Source organism: Heptranchias perlo, chromosome 36 (assembly GCF_035084215.1).
Source record: "Heptranchias perlo isolate sHepPer1 chromosome 36, sHepPer1.hap1, whole genome shotgun sequence".
NCBI classification, from domain to species: domain Eukaryota; kingdom Metazoa; phylum Chordata; class Chondrichthyes; order Hexanchiformes; family Hexanchidae; genus Heptranchias; species Heptranchias perlo.
Genome location: NC_090360.1, coordinates 8629991 through 8650465, shown reverse-complemented (window position 1 = coordinate 8650465; position 20475 = coordinate 8629991). Strand labels below are relative to the sequence as shown.

At 40.8% G+C, this 20475-nt stretch overlaps 1 protein-coding gene across 4 annotated transcripts in view; it reads left to right on the top strand.

Annotated features, from left to right (window-relative positions):
- The first annotated feature begins 9720 nt into the window (after nt 1-9720).
- Nucleotides 9721-20475, top strand: part of zcchc24 (zinc finger, CCHC domain containing 24) — a 187925-nt gene continuing 177170 nt past the window's right edge. For all 4 annotated transcript variants that reach the window (XM_067972492.1, XM_067972491.1, XM_067972490.1 and 1 more), the window contains exons 1-2: nt 9721-10016; nt 14073-14273. In XM_067972492.1, coding sequence (XP_067828593.1) covers nt 9786-10016; nt 14073-14273 — 432 coding nt within the window. In that variant the 5' untranslated portion in view covers nt 9721-9785. The remainder of the gene's footprint in view (nt 10017-14072; nt 14274-20475) is intronic.

Here is a 20475-nt window from a genome sequence, read left to right as displayed (position 1 = left end):
CTTTGCATTATTCGCCAAGGGAAGAGGGTGAAAATACGAAAACAACAGCAATTCACTGCCTCTGTCAGCCACCCTTTTTCAGCCTCTCTATCTGAAGGAAATATAAGTACTTGATAATAGTTTTCCTGTCAAAGATTACCTGAAAAAGTTTCTAACATTCACGGTCCTGCCTGTTTTAAAAATGCTTGGAAAAACAAATTCATAATTACCGTTACAATCTGAGGAAAGACACAAGGTGAGTTTTGCATAGATTAGTTGAAATAATCACAGATGAATGCTGTGAAATCTTCCACAATGCACGGCCTCAGACTATAGCAGTGATTTAGAGATTATGCTGTTGTGTGGGGGCAGAGAATGCTGAGATGTTCAAATGGGGGGAGGGGTGCACATCTCTAGTTGAGAGACTTTGGGGAAAAGTTTGTCAGAGCTTGGTCCAGATCACAATGATGCAAGTGTCCTTTAATTGGTTCCTGGAAAATAAATCAGAGCCCATACTGCAATCCCAGTGTAAATACTGAAAAAATGAGTCCAAAAAGTTGGCAGGATTTGTAACGGCTGTATGGGGGAGCAGGGAGAGAAGAAGTGACTGGCAAGGCTATAATATGACACTACATTTTCCGACTCAAATGCAGATTCGGATGAAGAAGGCTCTCGGGCCTACTTGATCTCATCCTTACAGGATCCCAAGCCTGCCATTATAACGTACAGCTGGTTCCTAAGTCCAAATCTGTCCTGCTTTGGTTTCGTCTCTCTGCATCTACTTCCTAGAGCAGGATCGAAATACAATCCCAAAAGGATATTACGTTGCAATAGATTTGCAAATATAAAAGATCACATTTAAGGATCTATTCAAGGCAATTTAAGACTTCTTGTAAATCATCCATAGTCATTTTTTATTGGCTGCAACTGTACAGGCAGCCAATTAGAGGCCAACTCGAACTCTGCTGGAGTCACTGATTTTAAGTGCAAGTCAAAGCAAAGTCCTGCCATATGATACGTTGCTGTATCTGTGCAGATTGCCAGATGAATTATTCGCAATGTTAATAGTTGAGTATTTAATAATGTAACAACTGTCTGTATTTTGGGTAGTTTGAAATGTACTATTTAATGAATTTGTTTAAAATTAAACAAAGAAATTAAAGTTGAAACAAAATCATACAAGTGCAATTATTTGAAAATAAAGGTGGAAATATATGTCATTTAAAAAAAATGATATTAACAGCCCACCTTTGTGACTGGTGTGGGGTCACACAAGATACTGCTTTGGGGATGTGTTTAGATTTGCAGTTAGATGTATAAACACAGACCTGTAAACAGAGGTGTATTTTCTGATGTTAAGCTGATAAAGGGCTACATCCGTCTGCTTAACCTTGCTTTAGTTCTACCATTTCAGTTGAACATTAAATGAAATGTTTGATCCAGACGCTGTCAGTAAACCTCTGAGGTTTCACAATCCTTGAAGCAAGAAGGGAACTTCAAGCCTCAAACTCTCGCTTTTCAATTGCAACCTAAGAGTTCCTCTATCTTTAGAAAATCACGGCCACCACGGGCTGAATGGTGGTTTTATTGCTGTTGTTGTGAGGTGTTATCTTTAAAGCCATGGCCACATACAAAAAATGACGGACAGGAAAAGACCCTCTGGCCCATCCAGCCTGACCCACACGACTGCGATGCCCTGCGCATCACAATATATACACTCCCTACCCCATCCGAAAGCCATGTGATCTCCTGGGAGAGGTGAAAAACCAGATAAAAACCCAGGCCAATTAAAGGGGGAAAAAATCTGGAAAATTCTTCCCCGATTACCCCCACCTTAGGTGATCAAAATTAATCCAGGAGACCACTTTGGCCCTAATTAATGTCATACGGTTGCCTGCCTTTTCTACAATGGTGATCTTTGCCCCAGCTAGAAACAGCTCCAGCTCTTGCTTGAACTGTGAGTCCCCTTGCTTAAAATTCGTACACATTTGTGCAGAGTTCCACTCAGACTCCCCGAGAACTTTTTAACCCAGGTTTGACACCACATTGGATTTATACTTCACTCGTTGTCAAACCCAAGCAATGTGAGACTGGCTTGCCCTAGAGGGACTTCATACCTCTTCCCCTCAGTGTAGGGCTGGGCACTAACTCCAGATGTTATAAGGGAACTTACTGTGAAATGAAACCTGCTTTGCAGCATTGTTAAAGCTGTGATGTAAAAGAAGTAATTTATTAAATTTACACACACACACACACACACACACACGCTTATATATATAATACATTCAGCAAATGCAGAGTTCAACAGCAGGAACTAAATCTATATTGCTGTAATCCTGTTTCTATTCCTCCGTCTCTAATTTTCTTTTCAGCGCTTGTGTTAGGTTTTGCAATTACTGAAATTGAGCAAACCTTCATATATTCACCACCTCCTGGTCTGGATTCCCACATTAAGGTTGGAAGATTGTCAATGCATTGCTTTACAACTGTGCTTGCTCTCGTGGATACTGGAGCCATCCATCACTGCTATCTTGGTAAGAACACAAGCAGTGTTTTTTTTGGTGTTGGGGTGTGGGGTTAATACTTGCAGATCACTTTGTCTGAAATCACTTTTTGGGAGGAGAAGTGAAATGGCTGAGAATTCAGGACGGGCCCCAAAGAAACACATTAATTTCTTCCTAGTTCTGGTGACAGGTCTACTATATACCTGAAACATTAACCTGTCGTTTCCCTATATTACAACAGCAACTACACTTCAAAAGTACTTCTTTGTCTGCAAAGCAATTTGGGAAGTCCCGAGGTTGTGAAAGGTGCTATATAAATGCAAGTTCTTCCTTTCCTTCCAAAGGTGTATTATATTGCATATTTCCAGCATTTTCTCATTTTTATTTTGGATTTCCACCATTTGCAATTTTTTTTTCTTTTCATTGTTAATTTCTTTGAAAGCTACAAAAATCTGAATTGCAGTTAAGTCCATTATTGATGCAACAAAAGTAAGTTCCAAGAAACTTAAGATTAGGAAAAAAAAAATCACAGGGTGTATTAATGGTGACTGGGTGGTTGGTCTCAACTGTTACTGATTTTCTGTTATTACAAATCTGTATTTGGTAAATGGTAATTTTAGACTGTACATTTGCGTTAGCTCTATCTCTCTCTCTCTCTCACACACTTGCACAAACCGTCAGAGGTACATTAAGTCAAAAACACACTGCCCCTTGTTCTCCTTAGAACAGTCCTGCAATATTACTTGGTAATTTTCAACGAGCCATAGAAAGCAGACTAGATTTAGGATGGAAAGTTATTGAAATTGTTCGAATGTTAGTTTTACTTCATTTTTCTTCAAGAAGTAAATACTTGAGCAATGCATTATATAACACTGTTGTTTTTACAGGATTCAATTGGGATATCTGTCATCTTTGCAAACAAGTGAAATGGGGTGTGTTACAGGTTTGAGCATTTATTTGCATAAACCAACAAAAGCCAAGAATATATTTTTTCATTTCCTGCAACAAATATCATTCTGACAGACAGTTATCAGGCTTTTCAGAGTGTGAAAATGGAGGAAAGGGCGCATAGATTCAACGGTCTGTCAATTACCAGCAATTCCTTTCCTTAAAGTACACTTCAAAAGTACTTCATTGGCTGTGAAGCGCTTTGGGACGACCCGAGGTTGTCAAAGGTGCGATATAAATGCACGTTCTTCTTCTTTTGGTTGGTTATTTAAATAAATAAAGCCTTTTCAAACCTGCACATGATTTCTATTGATCTTATGCAGTTGCATTTATGATAGGGCGTTATAAAGAACACTTTGGTGAGATAGATCTTTGAACTTGTATATTGTGAAAAGAATCTGAAATCCATGTCCCATTTGCAGGGCACCGATGAGGTTGAAAAAAGCACAAGAGAAACTGATTGTTAATCAGGAAGCAGTGATTTGGTGATGCCAAAATTGGGTTTAAAAGCCTGAAGACTATAAGAGAAGGGAAAGGCTGAGGGAGCTGAGGAGTTTCATAGTTTTTAGATCATGAGATAAAGTGAGTTAAAGTAGGAAAGCCATGCAATGAAGCTGATGCTACAGTTGTGCCACACTACTGGTCTCAGACCAAAAGCTGTGGAGTGAAAGGTGCAGCTGCCAGCACCTGAGTTATACTGTGGGCTGCACTTGGTTAAACTCAGCTCATCGGGGAGAACCATGCACATACCTGTGCAAGGCTCCACCGGCTATTTTTTAATATTAGAGAGTGCATTAAAAAGACACCACAGTGCATTCATAAAGCGCTTAAGTAGAATTCTTGAGCCCTTTATATACTCAGTTCCACACTGTACTGATGTTATACACCACATGATGCCAAGTCTTGTGATATAGGTTCCTGGAGGGGCTGTCACCATTTGTTTTTAGTGTGTTCCAGATCAGATGCGAACCTGAATCAGGAATTATCTGACCAATTTCACATCCGAAACTGCTTCACATCAACGCACGAGTGGCAGTATGACTCCAAGCCGTAACGGTATTGCATCTTTTTAACGTCATAGTATAAAAGGCAAAGCATATTGACCTTTTATGACATCATTAGCTTATAGCAACAGGAACTTCTTTATACTATGAAACCAACTCGCCAAGGCTTCTTCGACAGCACCTCCCAAACCCGCGACCTCTACCACCTAGAAGGACATGGGCAGCAGGCACACGGGAACAACACCACCTGCACGTTCCCCTCCAAGTCACAAAACATCCTGACTTGGAAATATATCGCCATTCCTTTATCGTCATTGGGTCAAAATCCTGGAACTTCCTACCTAACAGCACTGTGGGAGAACCTTCACCACATGGACTGCAGCAGTTCAAGAAGGCGGCTCACCACCACCTTCTCAAGGGCAATTAAGGATGGGCAATAAATGCTGGCCTTGCCAGCGACGCCCACATCCCATGAATGAATTTAAAAAATGAACCAATAGGAAGGTTTTCTCATTCTTTATAAACCGGGCTTGCAACTTTGTTACCAATAGTGTACAGAGGGAATCTTCCCTTGGAGAGGTCAGCAGTTAGAAGCCTCATTACAGATTGTTATTTGTGTTGATTATATGTGATATTTCAGAAAATTTGTGTAGAACAGTTTTTCCACAATGGCAATCTTAAACGTGTAGTTTGTGTAACTTGTCTGGAGTTTAAGGAGTTAGTTAATTCTGTTACATCTCACATTTAATTAGCTGCACTACCTGACCGTTGCATTGCATATAACCTTCTACAAACAATGTGTAAAACTGAATTATGGAAAAGACACCGCTGACTGTGGAGACTTGCTTCTTTACTTGTTTTTTTAAGGGATACCTGGTCAGCCAGAATCAGAGTTATATTTAGTACATTTCCTTATCACTGTGGGAACAACTAGTCTTGGCAGACTCCAACACAAGGGAGCATCAGAGTTCAGGGAATGGAAGAGTTCATTGCATCAAAAGCCCCAAAAAACCTTTCTAAATAACTGAAGTCATTCCAAGATGATGATAATCTTTTTTCAATAATCATTAAGATACTTTTATGAATTACACGATATATGTTAAATCTACAGAATCATTTGTCTGACCTCAGCCAGCCTTCTCTCACATTGATGAAGAGTCTTACAGAGGATAAATGCATTCAAATGTAAATAAAATTTTAACAGAGGAGATCACTGCAGAGATTTAAAGTAGGGGCTACGCATATATTTTGCTCACAAGAAAGCACCAAGGAAATTCGCACACCAACTTTAGCTTCCCAGTGAAGTTCTTTCCACATCACTTCAGTGGTGTAGTCGATGTGTAAACCACATCATCAAATAAATGATCTAACTCCCCATCACATTGAGAACTCAAAATTGAACCCTCAGCAGTCTAAACACGGTTGTCATACCTGCAGCGAACTTGACAGTGATTGTTCTCAAATCACTGCGCAGTGTAAGTACACCAATAGAAAACAACAGATTTAGAATGTGACCATTATTAACAGTGAACAGTAAGATCCAAGGAATGAGCTGTGTCACGTATGTGGATCTGCAGATTTTATGTGTATTGCAAACAGTAAGAGGGATTATAGATTTTCTTAACAGGATAGTCTAGATATTATTTACAGCACTTTGAGGGTGCATTTATACAACAACTTGAGTGTTGTTGTGAAGTGGTTAACTATAAATACAGGCTAATTCTGGAATGAGAGCCTAAAAGAGCCTAGAGTGGAGGGAGACTCATTGCGCTCCTCCAATTCTGGCCTATTGCGCAGCCCTGATTTTCGTCATTCCACCATTGGCGGCCGTGCCTTCAGCTGCCTAGGCCCTAAGCTCTGGAATTTCCTCCCTAAGCCTCTCCGACTCACTACCTCTCTCTCCTCCTTAAAACCTACTTCTTTGTCCAAGCTTTTGACTTGTCCTAATATCTCCTTAGGTGGCTCGGTGTCAAATTTTGTTTGATAACGCACCCGTGATGTGCATTGGGAAGTTTTACTACTTTAAAGGCGCTACATAAATGCAAGTTGCTGTTGTTGTTTATTGCAGAGGCCCAAACTCTAGATTTACATTACACAAGTTTAGCATTGGTGCTAAGTGGGAACTGCTTTACATCTATGTTAAACTTTTGTAAATGTACCCTTAAACGATGAACGTTTTGCAATCCATCAGTTCCCAACAATTGTTGCATATATCAACCAGGAATGTTTTAATTCATTTTGAGTTTCCTGATGCTGAATCAGGTATTAACAAATATTAACATTTCATGCAAAGGTATTGGTTTGAATTATTGAAACAGTAGTTACCTTTAGTATAGGTCTACGTCAATGTGTGTGTGATTAACATGTACTGGTTTATTTTTTCCACAGGTACACCAATTTTATGGTGTAAACTCTTCCAAAATGCAATTCTATATACATTCGGATTGAAGAGAGTGCAGACACAACAGTCAAAATAACCCAATGCCATTGATTTGTGATTTTTATGGATAAGTGGACAGAATTAGGCAATTCAATCCTCAAAACACTGGTGAAAACGCTGTAATCTCTTGTAATTAAAAACAGAATCTGGCTTATTCAGTCACTGTAAAACAGTGGGCCTGCAAATTGCCCATTTGAAAAATAGTAATAAATAAATCTGCGTTATAACTTGTGCGTATGCATAATAGTCTTACAATTGCCTTGATTTGTTTAAATAATGTATTGCAGCACTTGAATAAATACCTCAGGCATTAAACCTCTGTTTTGGAAAGTGAGTAAATTCCATGGGAACCATAAATAATTACATTCTTTCAATGTATGAAAAGCTGATTGATTCTCAGTTTTTCAAGATATCTTATACCTTGGTATCTCAACAAAGTGAGTCCAAATACCTCAACCAGTCTCTCTCCAATTGAAAATGTAACAAATTAATAAAGCAATAACTGTGGAGGGTAAAATCTAATTGTGTGTATACATATAACTGAGGTTTCATTGGGACCCTTTCAAATGTAAATAATGTGCAAAACTGCTGGAAGTTTGTGTATTAATGTTTAATATCCCCACAGCATGATTTGATACATGGAAGGAAGCATAAATTGTACCAGTTTATATAGGGGTTATGTGTTGTCTGCATGTTTAAACACTCTAGGTTCATAAAAACTAGCCCAAGGTTTTCAAATGTGGATCAGTGTTATAGAAAATTGTAAAATCATTCAGATGGGAACTGTGGAATGACACAGCTTGGCTCACAACAGAAACTATTTCATTAAAGTGTAAGTTCAATGTGAAGTTTGCAATCACTCCATAATGACCAGATAATCTGTTTTTTTTTAGTGGTGTTGGTTGAGGGATAAATATTGGCCAGGACACCGGGGATAACTCCCCCGCTCTTCTTCGAATAAGTGCCATAGGATCTTTTATGTCCACTTTTAACACCTCATCCGAAAGATGGCACCTCCAATAATGCACCACTCCCTCAGTACTGCACTGGAATGTCTAGATTATGTGCTCAAGTCTCTGGAGTACGGCTTAAACCCACAACCTTCTGACTCAAAAGGGCCAGAGTGCTACCCACTGAGCCACGGTTGACACATACAATATATAAATAAAATATAGAAATAATTAAAGGTATAATCAGAATGGATAGTATTTTCATTTACAATATATAATTATTCCACATAGCAAATACATTATCAAATAGTAACAATTGAGAAATATACACATTTATTTTTATATACCCACATTTTATATATTAATAAACCTATCTTAACTGGTACCATTTTAATTGTCAATCGGAAAAAAATCTATTATTTGCTGCAAATGGTATATTCACATTGATTAAATTCTAATTGCTTTATTGTTAGTGTTTGCCTGAACGATGTTCTTGCCAGAATGATTTAAGGTGAGAATTCCTCTGCTCACTCTGCGTGTAACAACATAAGGGTAAAAATTCCAATTTTGCGCTCCCAGCACAACATATGAAATTCCGCACCGCCAACTTATGATTTCCCATCTATTAATTTTCATGAATGGAAAATCCCAGTGCAAGCCAGCAACGCAGAAGCGGAATTTTACCCCAGTGCAAGTGTAGTATTTAAGAATTCCTCTCAGTCTTCCAGCAAAATTCTAAAAGATTTCGCTGGGAGCATTCTTTAGGAACCGGTTTACGGCGTGTGGACACTCTGCCATTTCGTTAGAAACGTCCAACAGAGGAAATCCTCACCAAAAGCATTTGCCAAAGTCTCTGCCCATAGTGAACCAAAAGAATTCTTAGCTTTTTGTGCAATTTTGCTTAAAAATATGAAATAAGACAACTTAAGCAACACAGTGCAGTGAAGTCGTTAACAAGTCTCTATATTGCATAAGTGTGATCCGTGCCCTATAATCCGCCGGTAGGAAAATCGACCTTTTCTTTTCCCCAGAGAGCTGGAAATGTTATCTGGAAGGTTGGGCTCCTCTGGACACCTTTATCCCGAGTTTGGTTATGCAAAATTCGCAAATGCCCGGAGTTCAGTTTTCTCCTGCCACTCAAAAACACATTTCCTTGTGAAGTGATCCCTCGGCGATAGTTTAATTTAATTAAACCGCACAGGCACCAGTCTTATCGAAATGCAAAGTTTAATCTGATGTTAAATGCAGGGGGATGGGATCTTAACAGGATGATTGTAAAAAAAATATAATTTACATTTTAATTATAAAAAGAGAGTTGCATTTAAATTGAGTGGAGCATCTACATTTTCTAACACAAATAAACCTGCATTTATTTGGGAAAGATGAAATGGCTGCATTTAGCCCACCCAGGGCTGGTTGGGACATACAGAATAGACCTATCCCCCACCTACAGTATGTGGTATGAGGCTGTGACCCGCAATTGTTGCAGCAGAAATCCTGGCAAACTCAATAAAGTAGACCGTTAAAGGGGGTGGGACTGGGTTGCCGTGCAATAAAAGTACACAAGAATAAAAAGGGGGCTGTAACTGGATTGAAATTGACTCAACTTTTGAGAAACTCCGAAACGCGCCATCACTCCAGTGAAATGTATCAACGCCGATGATGTAGTTCCGGGTGCCAGTACACAGCACTGATTGGTTGCTGGAGAGCAAACTCTTCCCTTGGGGGAATAAAGAACTAGCGGATCAGTCTGAGGCTCTCGCCCAACAAAAAAAAAACTTACTGACAACTTCCCACAACAACACCAACAGGCAAAAAAAAAGTCCACCCCCCCCCCCAAAAAAAAAACTACAAGGAGACCCGCCTCTCAACACAGCAGCAGCGCTGGCCTGGGACTTTCACATCTCTGCACGCACACTTTGCAAGCAAGAGGAACAAGGCGAGCTAGGAGCCGGCCAGGATGAGTTTGCTGTCGGCGATCGACACCAGCGCCTCTGTCTACCAGCCAGCCCAGCTCTTGAACTGGGTCTATCTGTCTCTGCAGGACACCCACCAGCCCAGCGCTTTCGATGCCTTCAGACCCGAGCCCGTTTCCCACCACCACGATCTCAACTACGCCAAAGCTGCTGATCTGGGAACTTCGCTCTATTCCAACTATCTCAACAACTTTTCCCAACTTCACAGGAACGAGGTGCGAATTCCCTTTCAAAATAGTCTTAACAAGTACCAATAATTAAAAAAAAACCCTGAGCGCTGTGAGATGTGATCTTTAGCAATTAGTTAGACGGTAGTGTTTTTTTTAAAGCGGAAAATTTAATAAAAAGTTTCTGATCACAGCGAGGGCAGACTGGTATTTATCTTTCACGCCCGCCATTAGACTGTGTTTTATATATAGAAAGGGAACAAAACGAATCCCTTTTTCCTCGGGCGCAGTTGTTGTCCCTGGGATCCTGTAGGGTTTTATTGTACGAAGCGAGATCTTATTTGTTGTCTGTCAGTTGCACTCCATTTATCTAAATCCAGAGGCTGTTGACATGTTGGCTAATAATTGAACGACCAATGCATGCAATATACGACTGGAATACAAAAGTGGCATACTACTGCTGCTGTCAGCCGTTGGGACTTGCAATCACACAGTTTCATATTTAAAGTCGTTTTTCGTGTTCCCCCCCCTCCTCCTCTCCACAATTCCTCTTGTCCCATATGTGAATCACGCAGTGATTGACAGCTTGTTAAAAGCAATGCAATGCACCACCCAACTAGCAAGCAATCACTGGTGATTTGGATGTAGAGGGATTCCCATTGAAAGTGCCTATTTATTGGATGTTTTGCCTTAGTTGAAACTCGGTAGGGCGAGAGGAAAGCACAAAATAAGTCATTACGTTTCGAAAACGAGAGATGTGTGTGGAGCTGGGCAGGCTACATAGACGTGGCCGGTTGTGTGATCTGCATTCCCTCCAGCGAGACTGGTTAGACTACAGTATGTCCTGCACAGACCCTTGAAAATGCTGTGAAACATGAGCTCGGTCATTATTTTAGAGCAGGGATATCTGGTTGCTTCCACAAGGACAAAAATAAAGCGCCGAGTATACGCTGACCGTCCCTCTCCCCACTGGTAAATCTGCAGTTGAAAGGAAAGTTGGTAGGGTTTGGTTTGTTCTTAAAAGGGCAATGTTTAGCTATGCACGGGGGCGAGGGAAGACAGTTTAAAACTGAGAATTTTTAATTCTTTTCTAATGTCTTTTAAATAGAAAAAAACATATGCCAGCAAATTCAGAGAAAAGTTAGTGAAAAACTATCAAATTCACGAAGTGGGACTTGAAAGCATAAACATGACAAGAGCCCAGGACACCGTACACAGTTAACAAGCCTGGAGCAGAGTTAGAGAGGGGGGGGGGAAATATTTTCCTATCATAGGACCATGAACATATAGAACAAACTCCCACAGGCCAAGTGGCACCTTTTTTAAATGGGAGCTTGACCCATTGCTGTTGAGAAGGGCAATTGAGGATTATAGAGATACTGATTGGTATTCAGGGAAAGTAAAGGCAGAAACTTAGTATTCCTTAAAGTAGGGGTCAACAGATGAGAGGGCGGAGTGGGGATCCAAGAGAGAATAAAAATGCCAGAAGTTTGGGTGGAGTGGGACTGATGGGCCAAATGTTTTTTTTCCTTGTTATTAGCGGTCTTACATATGTGTGTTTAAATTGTGCTATTCCACTCTCCAAAAGTGTATATTGTAACATACTCTAAACAGCTGGCTCTTATGTTGTGCTTTTATTATTGCAAAATGTCCCAAGGGATTTCACACTGGGGGAAGGGGGATGGATACTGTGGACTAAGGGGGGGAAATTAGATGGGGTGATGGAGGACAAGGTGGAAGAGTTAGACTTTTGAAGATGTTAAAAGATATAGCAAGGCAGAAGGGTTTAGTAAGAAAATTCCACAGTCCACGGCACTGATAGCTGGTCTCTGCCACCAGTGGCCGACTGAAGGAGGGGTATTAGCATTGGAAGAGGAAGGGATCTGAACTCGGCCAGAGGTTCAATGTTAATCAAATTAAGATGTGGAGATGCCGGTGATGGACTGGGGTGGAGAAATGTAAGGAATCTTACAACACCAGGTTATAGTCCAACAATTTTATTTTAAAATCACAAGCTTTCGGAGATTATCCCCTTCGTCAGGTGAGTGAGTTCATTAATCAAATTAAGGACATGTCTAAAAATCCACTGCAGTACATTTAGTTTTTTCCCTCCAGTATGAGCAGCATTGGTTTGTCCTGTTGTTTTAGTGCTGCTCTGATTTCCCTCCATTTACACAGCAGGCTTTCTTTCCAGAAACATAGCTAGATTCTTAAAATGGCCACACAGTCTCTAGTTTATGTGACAGTGTAGCTGCGTTAAACGGCGCGCAAGAAAATACTTTCAGCCTTGTGGCCATTGCCCTTTTAAGAAAAGTGCAAGTTTAATTCAATGAGGGCCAACGAGGCATTGCTTTGGAAGCTGATACGTTTCAGATATGGATTGGCCGAGACAGAAGAAGCTAATCGGCCTGGGATGTGTGGAAAGTAATTTGCTGTGTGAATAGCCTCTGTTGTACCCGTGGTGCGCTTGCAGTGTGGGGGTCTTCTGTTAGTGGGGTGGTGGTTTGTGGGGGAGGGGAGCAGGGCTTGCTTTCACGGGCATTTGGCACGTTCATATTTGCAAGAGAAGAAAAGTAACAACTCCTTCCACCATTCTGTTCTGGGAAGGGTGACCGATAGGTTTTCTGCGCCCTTAGTGTATGTTGTTCAAAGACTAGAAACGTTTTTAGTCCCAACTGATTTGCAGACGATTCCTGTTGGCTTTTTTTCTGACCAGTTTTACACACAAAGTTTTATTCTTTTTTAAAAAACGAGCCTCACTTGGTGTAAGTGGGGAGGGGGAGACTGTGGAATTGTTCATCCAGTAACGAGGACCCAATGAAGCACAGCCAATCTTAGGAAGTAATTTTCGAAATAAGGAATAGGCTATTTGTCCAGGGTACAGATCCAGACATTTAATCTTTTTGTCTTGGTCCGTCCTGGGTATAGATCCAGAAAATATAACTTTGCCAAAGTAACTACCCACAATAAGGAGGGAGCATCCGCCTTTACCGACCGGCCTTCGCCATCACTAGTTTATTTAACAAAAGTACAACTTGCGTACAGTAGGCGAAGGGTTAAATGCCCTGACCTTTTTTTTTGACAGGTCGCTTTATTTAAATTCACTTCAGATACTACAAAACAACCTTGTAAATATGACAGCTGGACTTATCGAAAAACAGTTGTCTCACCTAAAAATAGCTGGATGTTTGCAACAAGGGTGACACGTACCAGGGAAACACAAAGCAAATTACATTCAACACCCCCCTAACAAAAAACGACCAACGACTGGCGCTGAATGTGAACATCAGACGCTCGCAGCTTTTATTAAACGTCTTTATTAATTTTGGCTGGCCAGTGCTATGGGTTGTGAGAAAAGCCGAGCGCATCTTGCAAGTGAAAGCCTCGAGTTTGTATTGTGGAGATGTAACGTTGGATTGGGATTTCTTTCAAACAGCCAGGCGTTTGCCGACAGTCCCTTCATTAATATTCATTTACTGTATGTGTTAAAATGCACTTTAATCTGTGGATCAGATCTGTCTGACGGCTCCACCTCAGTGGTACAAACGAGCAATTGGCAAATAAAAGCCCCCCCCCCCAAAAAAAAAGAAAACTTTCTGAAATGTATCAGATTGACAGACAGCATAAAGTCAATTTCAGAAATTCTCTCATTAAAATCCAGTGGCGACCTCTCGCTCCTTTCCCTGTTTCTGATCACGACACGTTGTATCAATACATACACTGACTTCAGTTTCAAAACACTAAATGAATGTCTTGTTTGTTGAATTAACTCAACAGTCAAGATCCTTACAGTTGTTACAACACAAGACAGTGGCATGAAATTGTGAGCACTGAGGGGTTATAATGTTTGATTCAACCATTGCTTACACTCCTAACACACACAATTACAGCAGATAGAAACTGAGTCTCCAGGACAGGCAGAACTCTAGTTTTTATTTTGATGGTTTATTTTGTAAATTCATGCTTTACAACATGTTTTGAACATGTAAAACATCGGGTTCCGTGTAATTATTTATTTCACTAAAGGATAACAGGTTAGGTATATTTTAGAGCAGATGCACGCAGAAAGCGCATTGTAAATATTGAACATTGTCCGTTATTCAGGCCATTACCAGCGGGTTGTACAAGAACGCTTCCCCCTATGGTTCTCTGAGCAATATCGTGGACGGACTGAGCTCCCTGACGGACCATTTCTCGGATCTATCCTTATCGGCAGAACCTCGCAAACCTGGCAAAAGGCCTCCACCCAACTACTTGTGTCATCTCTGCTTCAACAAAGGGCATTATATCAAGGACTGTCCCCAGGTAAGAGCGGTTTGAATATTGCAAGAGGGAGAGAAAGCCACAACTGGGAGATGTTTAACCAACGGTGAGACAGGTTGGATAATCCAAGATTATTGGTGAGGCAACCAGTATTGAAGCTTTGAGGTCTGCAGGAAATGATCTGTGCAAGGGCTAACACTTGTCTTGTTACAAGTCATCACTGATTTTTTTTTTAAAAGTGAGACTGTGTGAATGACAGAACATTTGCAAATGAAATATTAATTTGATGTGCTTAAAATATTGGATGAATACATTCACATTTAAAAGTCTGCAAAATAAGTTTTAAAAGTGATGTGTCTGTATTTTTTTTATAGTATAGCTGAACCCCCACAGCCTTTGACAAAAGGATTGTGAAAGCACTTAGAAATTAAACTATTGATTCAATCTGTATTTCATATGCTTGCTTTGGTTAGTGCTTTCTGGCCTGGCTCAATCAGTATGTTTTTGAGAAACAGATGGAAAAGTTGGTTCTGTTTGCCCTCAGTTATTACACTTTGCGACAAATTCAACGCCAGAGTGTCTGAACTGAATGTCAGCACAGTCTCGAAGGCACATTTCTCAGTAGTCAACAGTGGTGTCCAGATTCGAATCACCTTACACCAGCTCGAGCTACATTTTTTACTATTCTGGGAGCCAAAGTGCATCATTGTTCCAATTTGACAGTTCCACCATCAAATTCATTTCCATTTCAAACTGAATTTGGGCTTCCCATTCATTCTGCATTATTTAGACTCTACTGAGCTGGGTGAAGGATGCAGCTATATTACAAACAGAAAACCCCAATATTCAAGGACACTGATTGATGGGAAAATGGACAGGATTGTAGAATTTGTGCAATAGAAATAAAAATGGAATTTGATTTATTCAATCTCTGTAAATCAGTGAACCTCGCAATAAAGCACTGCTTCATTGTGCTTGGTAGAAATCTGTGACACTGATCAATGTCACAATGAACTGTCATGTTTGCGCAATTAACACCAAATCATTTCATATAATTATTTTAAAAGAGAATACAGATACTAGCCATTACCCTTCATTAACAGCTGTAGACAGTATTGGCTGGTATGGAGCAAACTGAATTTATTCTGATTTTTGCACAACACACAGCTCATAATTTGTTCATGAGTATTCGTGTCTCTATAAAGATCTTGCCAATTTTGCCATCAGAATGATTTTGCGTTCATGACTAAGATGTTGATTTGAAGGTTGTCAGAGATCAGTAATGGGAAATGCTCAAGTTGTGTCTCATTCTGACGGAGGTCTGGACAAACAGACTGGAATCTCGGCTGCCATTCTGAAGACTAATAAAATCCAGATGCCTGATCCTAATCCATAGGGACGATCCCTCCAGTCAGGGTTTGTGTTCTATCTTTCCCCTCCCTGCCTCCTTAACTCCCTCTCACCATCAGAGCTGGGACAGACTGGAAACTTGAGATCTCAAAATCTAAACAGTCTAAGGGACAGAGTGAGCCCGAGGCACTCCAACACTGGCACTGCCTTTGGAGACTAAAGCAGCCACTGCACTGGGGCATGGAAAAAAAAATCCAGAGAACTGTGGTTTTAATCATCCAAAGTGTTTAGTGTTTAGAGTCAAAACAATCCTTGGTCTATGTCAACAGACTTCAGAATTTGGTTAGAAGTTATAATAGTAGATGGTTACATGAAAATAAATGTTTTAAAAAGGCTGCATAAAAGGAACGTACTGGGTCTATGAACAGTGACTGAGCAATTTACACTGTTCACAGCAATAATCTGCATATTATTAGCATATTATCTAGTTTATCAGCTTCCTATTTAGCATTTATAATATTTTTCTTTTTAAGTGGCGCTATTACCTATTATTTTCTCAGTTGACTGGAATGTTGCTTAAACAGAAAAATAGATAGACTCTAATCCAGATTATCTACTGCTCACATTTTTTTTAAGACACATAACTATTAACTGGATCGAGGATTTAGTGACAAGCTGCGGACTAGCATTCAAGGTCGCATTTGTAATTCGAGGCTCATTAATTTACCAGTTACAACCTCAAATCCATCCTCAGTCTTTGTTTTATTACACCCTTGAGTTCACTTTAAAAGCAGCAAATGTTTTCACCCATTTCGGGATGACTGCACCCTGTGCTTCATGACATTAGCTGCCTGTAGTCTTCGACCTATTACCTGCCAATGTCTCTCACTGAAAACCCATTGATGTTAATTAGCTGGCAACAGTGAAACTATTTGCTAAGTGTGATAGCTCTTCATCCCATCACATTTAGTATTGAAGTCCATGTATTTAAGAAACTCAGAGTAGCATGTTTCTATGATAGCCCCCATGTATGAAAGGTTACACCAACACACAGATTATTTAGTTTAATGTTTCCCGTTCAAAGTTCAAGTAGTTGCTACAAGAGGTGGTCAGAGGCTGGGTATTCTGCGGCGAGTGACTCACCTCCTGACTCCCCAAAGCCTTTCCACCATCTACAAGGCACAAGTCAGGAGTGTGATGGAATACTCTCCACTTGCCTGGATGAGTGCAGCTCCAACAACACTCAAGAAGCTCAACACCATCCAGGACAAAGCAGCCCGCTTGATTGGCACCCCTTCCACCACCCTAAACATTCACTCCCTTCACCACCGGCGCACTGTGGCTGCAGTGTGTACCATCCACAGGATGCACTTCTGCAACTCGCCAAGGCTTCTTCGACAGCACCTCCCAAACCCACGACCTCTACCACCTAGAAGGACAAGAGCAGCAGGCACATGGGAACAACACCACCTGCACGTTCCCCTTCAAGTCACACACCATCCCGACTTGGAAATATATCGCCATTCCTTCATCGTCGCTAGGTCAAAATCCTGGAACTCCCTTCCTAAAAGCACTGTGGGAGAACCGTCACCACACGGACTGCAGCGGTTCGAGGCGGCTCACCACCACCTTCTCACGGGCAATTAGGGACGGGCAATAAATGCCAGCCTCGCCAGCGATGCCCACATCCCTTGAACGAATAAAAAAAAAATTATTTGCAATATACTAGCTGACCCCCACCATGGCATTGTTCACGGGTAGTCTGGGATCTGAAGTATGGTTGTGATATTTAGCTGCTAATCTGGCTTGTTCCTTTTTAAGATAAAACTCAGGTACACCCAAGGGTCTAAAGAGGCACCTACTGAGCTCAATTAGTGGTTATCTCCCATTGCTGTGGGAAGTTTCTTCACATTGGCAGCTGCTTGGGGAGAAGCCAGGTTATCTCAAGGTCCAAAAAAAAACCAGCAGGAAAATTTGTCATTTTTTTTGATGAACATTCGTTTGCCAGTTGGTGTTTTGTACTAAGTGTGACTGTAAAGTGTGATGGACATGTGTCAAAACTCTACAGAAAAGTGGAAAGTTAATAGCTTAAAAACTGATTTATCTGACTCCACCCTGGACAATGGTAATGGGATGTTATAATTGGATCTTAGTGTGGCTGTGCAAGAGATTTAAAAAAAAATTCAACCAGGGTTCCTGCTTTCCAGTAACCCTGCTGGAAAGGACAAGTGTACAGACGTCAGGTGAGGATGGGACTGGACACTGTTACGATGCCCTCACGGTCAAATATCCGAATGAAATTTACTGCTGAGGCGCTCGCAAGAATGGCCGCTTTGGTGGGGTGCATCAGTGCTGTAGCTCTGCATGAATCATCAGCTTAGGAGGGGAGGGGACAAAACTTAACAAGAATTTAATTTTTCTAAAGCTGTTTGTTCAATAGTGACACTGTTACCTATTGATATTTTCCCAGTTGGCTGGAATGTTGCTTAAACATTTCCACAGCTGCCATCAGTTTCAGAAACGCTTAATTTGCTGACCTTTTGCCCTAGTTTCTGGATTTCTGCCAATTTCGGAACGCAGGGATCAAAGAGCTGTGGTCAGTAGGGTGAGTGGATAAAGCAGCAGCTAGATCCCAATCTCTACTCTATGGAATTGTGAACGTCTTCAGAATGGAGGGCTCCAGGTAGTCCAAGAGGCATCATTTTTATTTGTGTCCCCCCTCTCAATCTTCAATTATTCCATCCGTCTAGGTCACCATGAGTGATATTCCATTCACCGACAAACAGCTCAAGTAGTGAGCTGCTCCTGGGCTTATGTCAGTGATGCTAGGAGTTGAGTGTGAGTAAGGCAGCATGGTTTAATCCAACCATTGAATTTTCCTTCTATAAGGATCGTATGGCGCGTCCTTCTATGACCTTGTCAAGACTGGACATTTGCCAAGAGGGCGAATCACGGAAGCAAATCTGCACCCTGCTAGTCTATGATCCACTGTATCTTCCCACCACCCATCTATATTTCATTGTGAGAGTCAGTAGCTTTAAGCAGGAGTTTTCATTGTAAATATAAAACTTGTTGTGTCTTTGTGCTGCTTGTACTTTATTATCCCATTCAATGTGGTTTGATCACAGTCTGGTAACAGCAGGTTTAGCACAGTGTGGCCTATTGATAGTGCACCTCTCCATCGAATGAAAAGCAACTCTCTGACTTTTACTTCTCCCCCCGGTTGTCAAGGAAATAAAGAAAAGAACAGCAGCTCCTGGTAACAATTAGTGAAGCTGGTGTGTAAAACTTGGACCAAATCCACCAATGTAAATAAAGTGCTCCAGCATCACAAGGAATCCGGCACTGTGATCCAATGCCAGCTCTGGGGCTCCCATTCATCCATCTGTGTATTTTCTTTGATCAAATACTCCGAAGCAGTCTAAAATCCACTTTGGGAGAGGGAGAGAGAACAAATTTCAAAAATAAAAATACGCCAAAAGTGATTTTTTTTCAGTTATGGGATTTCTTTTATTCGACACCTGTCATCGTTTACTTTTCCACCCAACCAAAGTTATTGGGTCACTTTGAAAACTCCATAATGTGAAATTTCTTCCATTTACTTATGAGACAATTGGCAGTCAAAATACGCTAAAGGAAATGGTTGCAAACTCTCCACCATGGCAACTGGGAGCTTGGGAATAAAATACTTTATGACGCTGAATTTGGATCTCAAGTTTGATCATGTGGGGCTCTTTGTCGACTGGAATTTTACTAGTTTACAGGGTATCGTAGTGTAGTGGTTATGGTACTGAACTAGTAACCCAGAGGTTATGAGTTCAAATCCCACCATGATAAATTGTATAATTGAATTCAATACATCTTGTAAACTGTGGGTTGACTATGAAAGATGCTTTTTGTTCTAAAAACCAAACTGATTCACTAATACCCTTTAGGTACCTACCCGGTCTGGCCTACATGTGACTTCTGTCCCTTACTATGTGGTTTACTCTTAAAGGCCAAGTAAGTCACTCAGTTGCTTTTTCAATCATTTATCAAGGAGAAGGGATGGGCACTAACACCAAGAACAAAAGTTACTGTCTGGTCATTATCTGCTAGTATCTAGTGCAGGGGTCTCCAAACGCCTTAGTAATCTGGCCCTTGAAGTCCAACCAACTCAGTCCCATCGATGCTCACATTTGTTGTACTCCCTGTTTGAATTTCATGGAGCTGGAGTTTTGGAAGGGCTGTGCTTAGCACAGTTGTCTCATTGGTGGATGAATCCCAAACCTGTTCGTATCTGGAGCTTGAGATTGATATAAATGGATGGAATTGTGGATTTGAATATATGTAGTCCTCAAAGCTCCATGGTAAGTAACTTTGCAGCACACAGTTCAAAATTGCTTGGACACCCCTGATCTAATGGGTTTGCCCCCTTTTATAATTAATGCTTTCAGAGTGGAGCCTTTTTGTGTATTTACGAACTTGCTCAGTTTATGGCATGTGAAATTTAATTACTGTATTTATTTTTTAAAAATTATAACCCCCTTTTATTTTTTAGCATGTTTCTTATGTTCTTTGCAGTCTGTACTGTTGTCTGGTCTATTGGAGGAAGAGCAGGGAAAGAGGAACAGATGACCGTCTCCCAATCTTCAGCCAATCTGCTGTGTAACTGGGTCTTTGTAGATAACTGAGAGTTCATCAGTTTAACGAGCTGCCCTGTCAACTTTTGGGGGGGTAACAGTTCCCCTTCACTGGGCAGCTTGGCTGATATTGGAACCTGACAATGTGGAACCAGGGGCATAAATCCACATCTCACCATTCCACAGCAATGTACTGTGACCACTTGGCTTTGGCATCCACATCATTTAAGCCAGCTGTATATATAATACAGCCAGCAAACTGTTCACAGTCC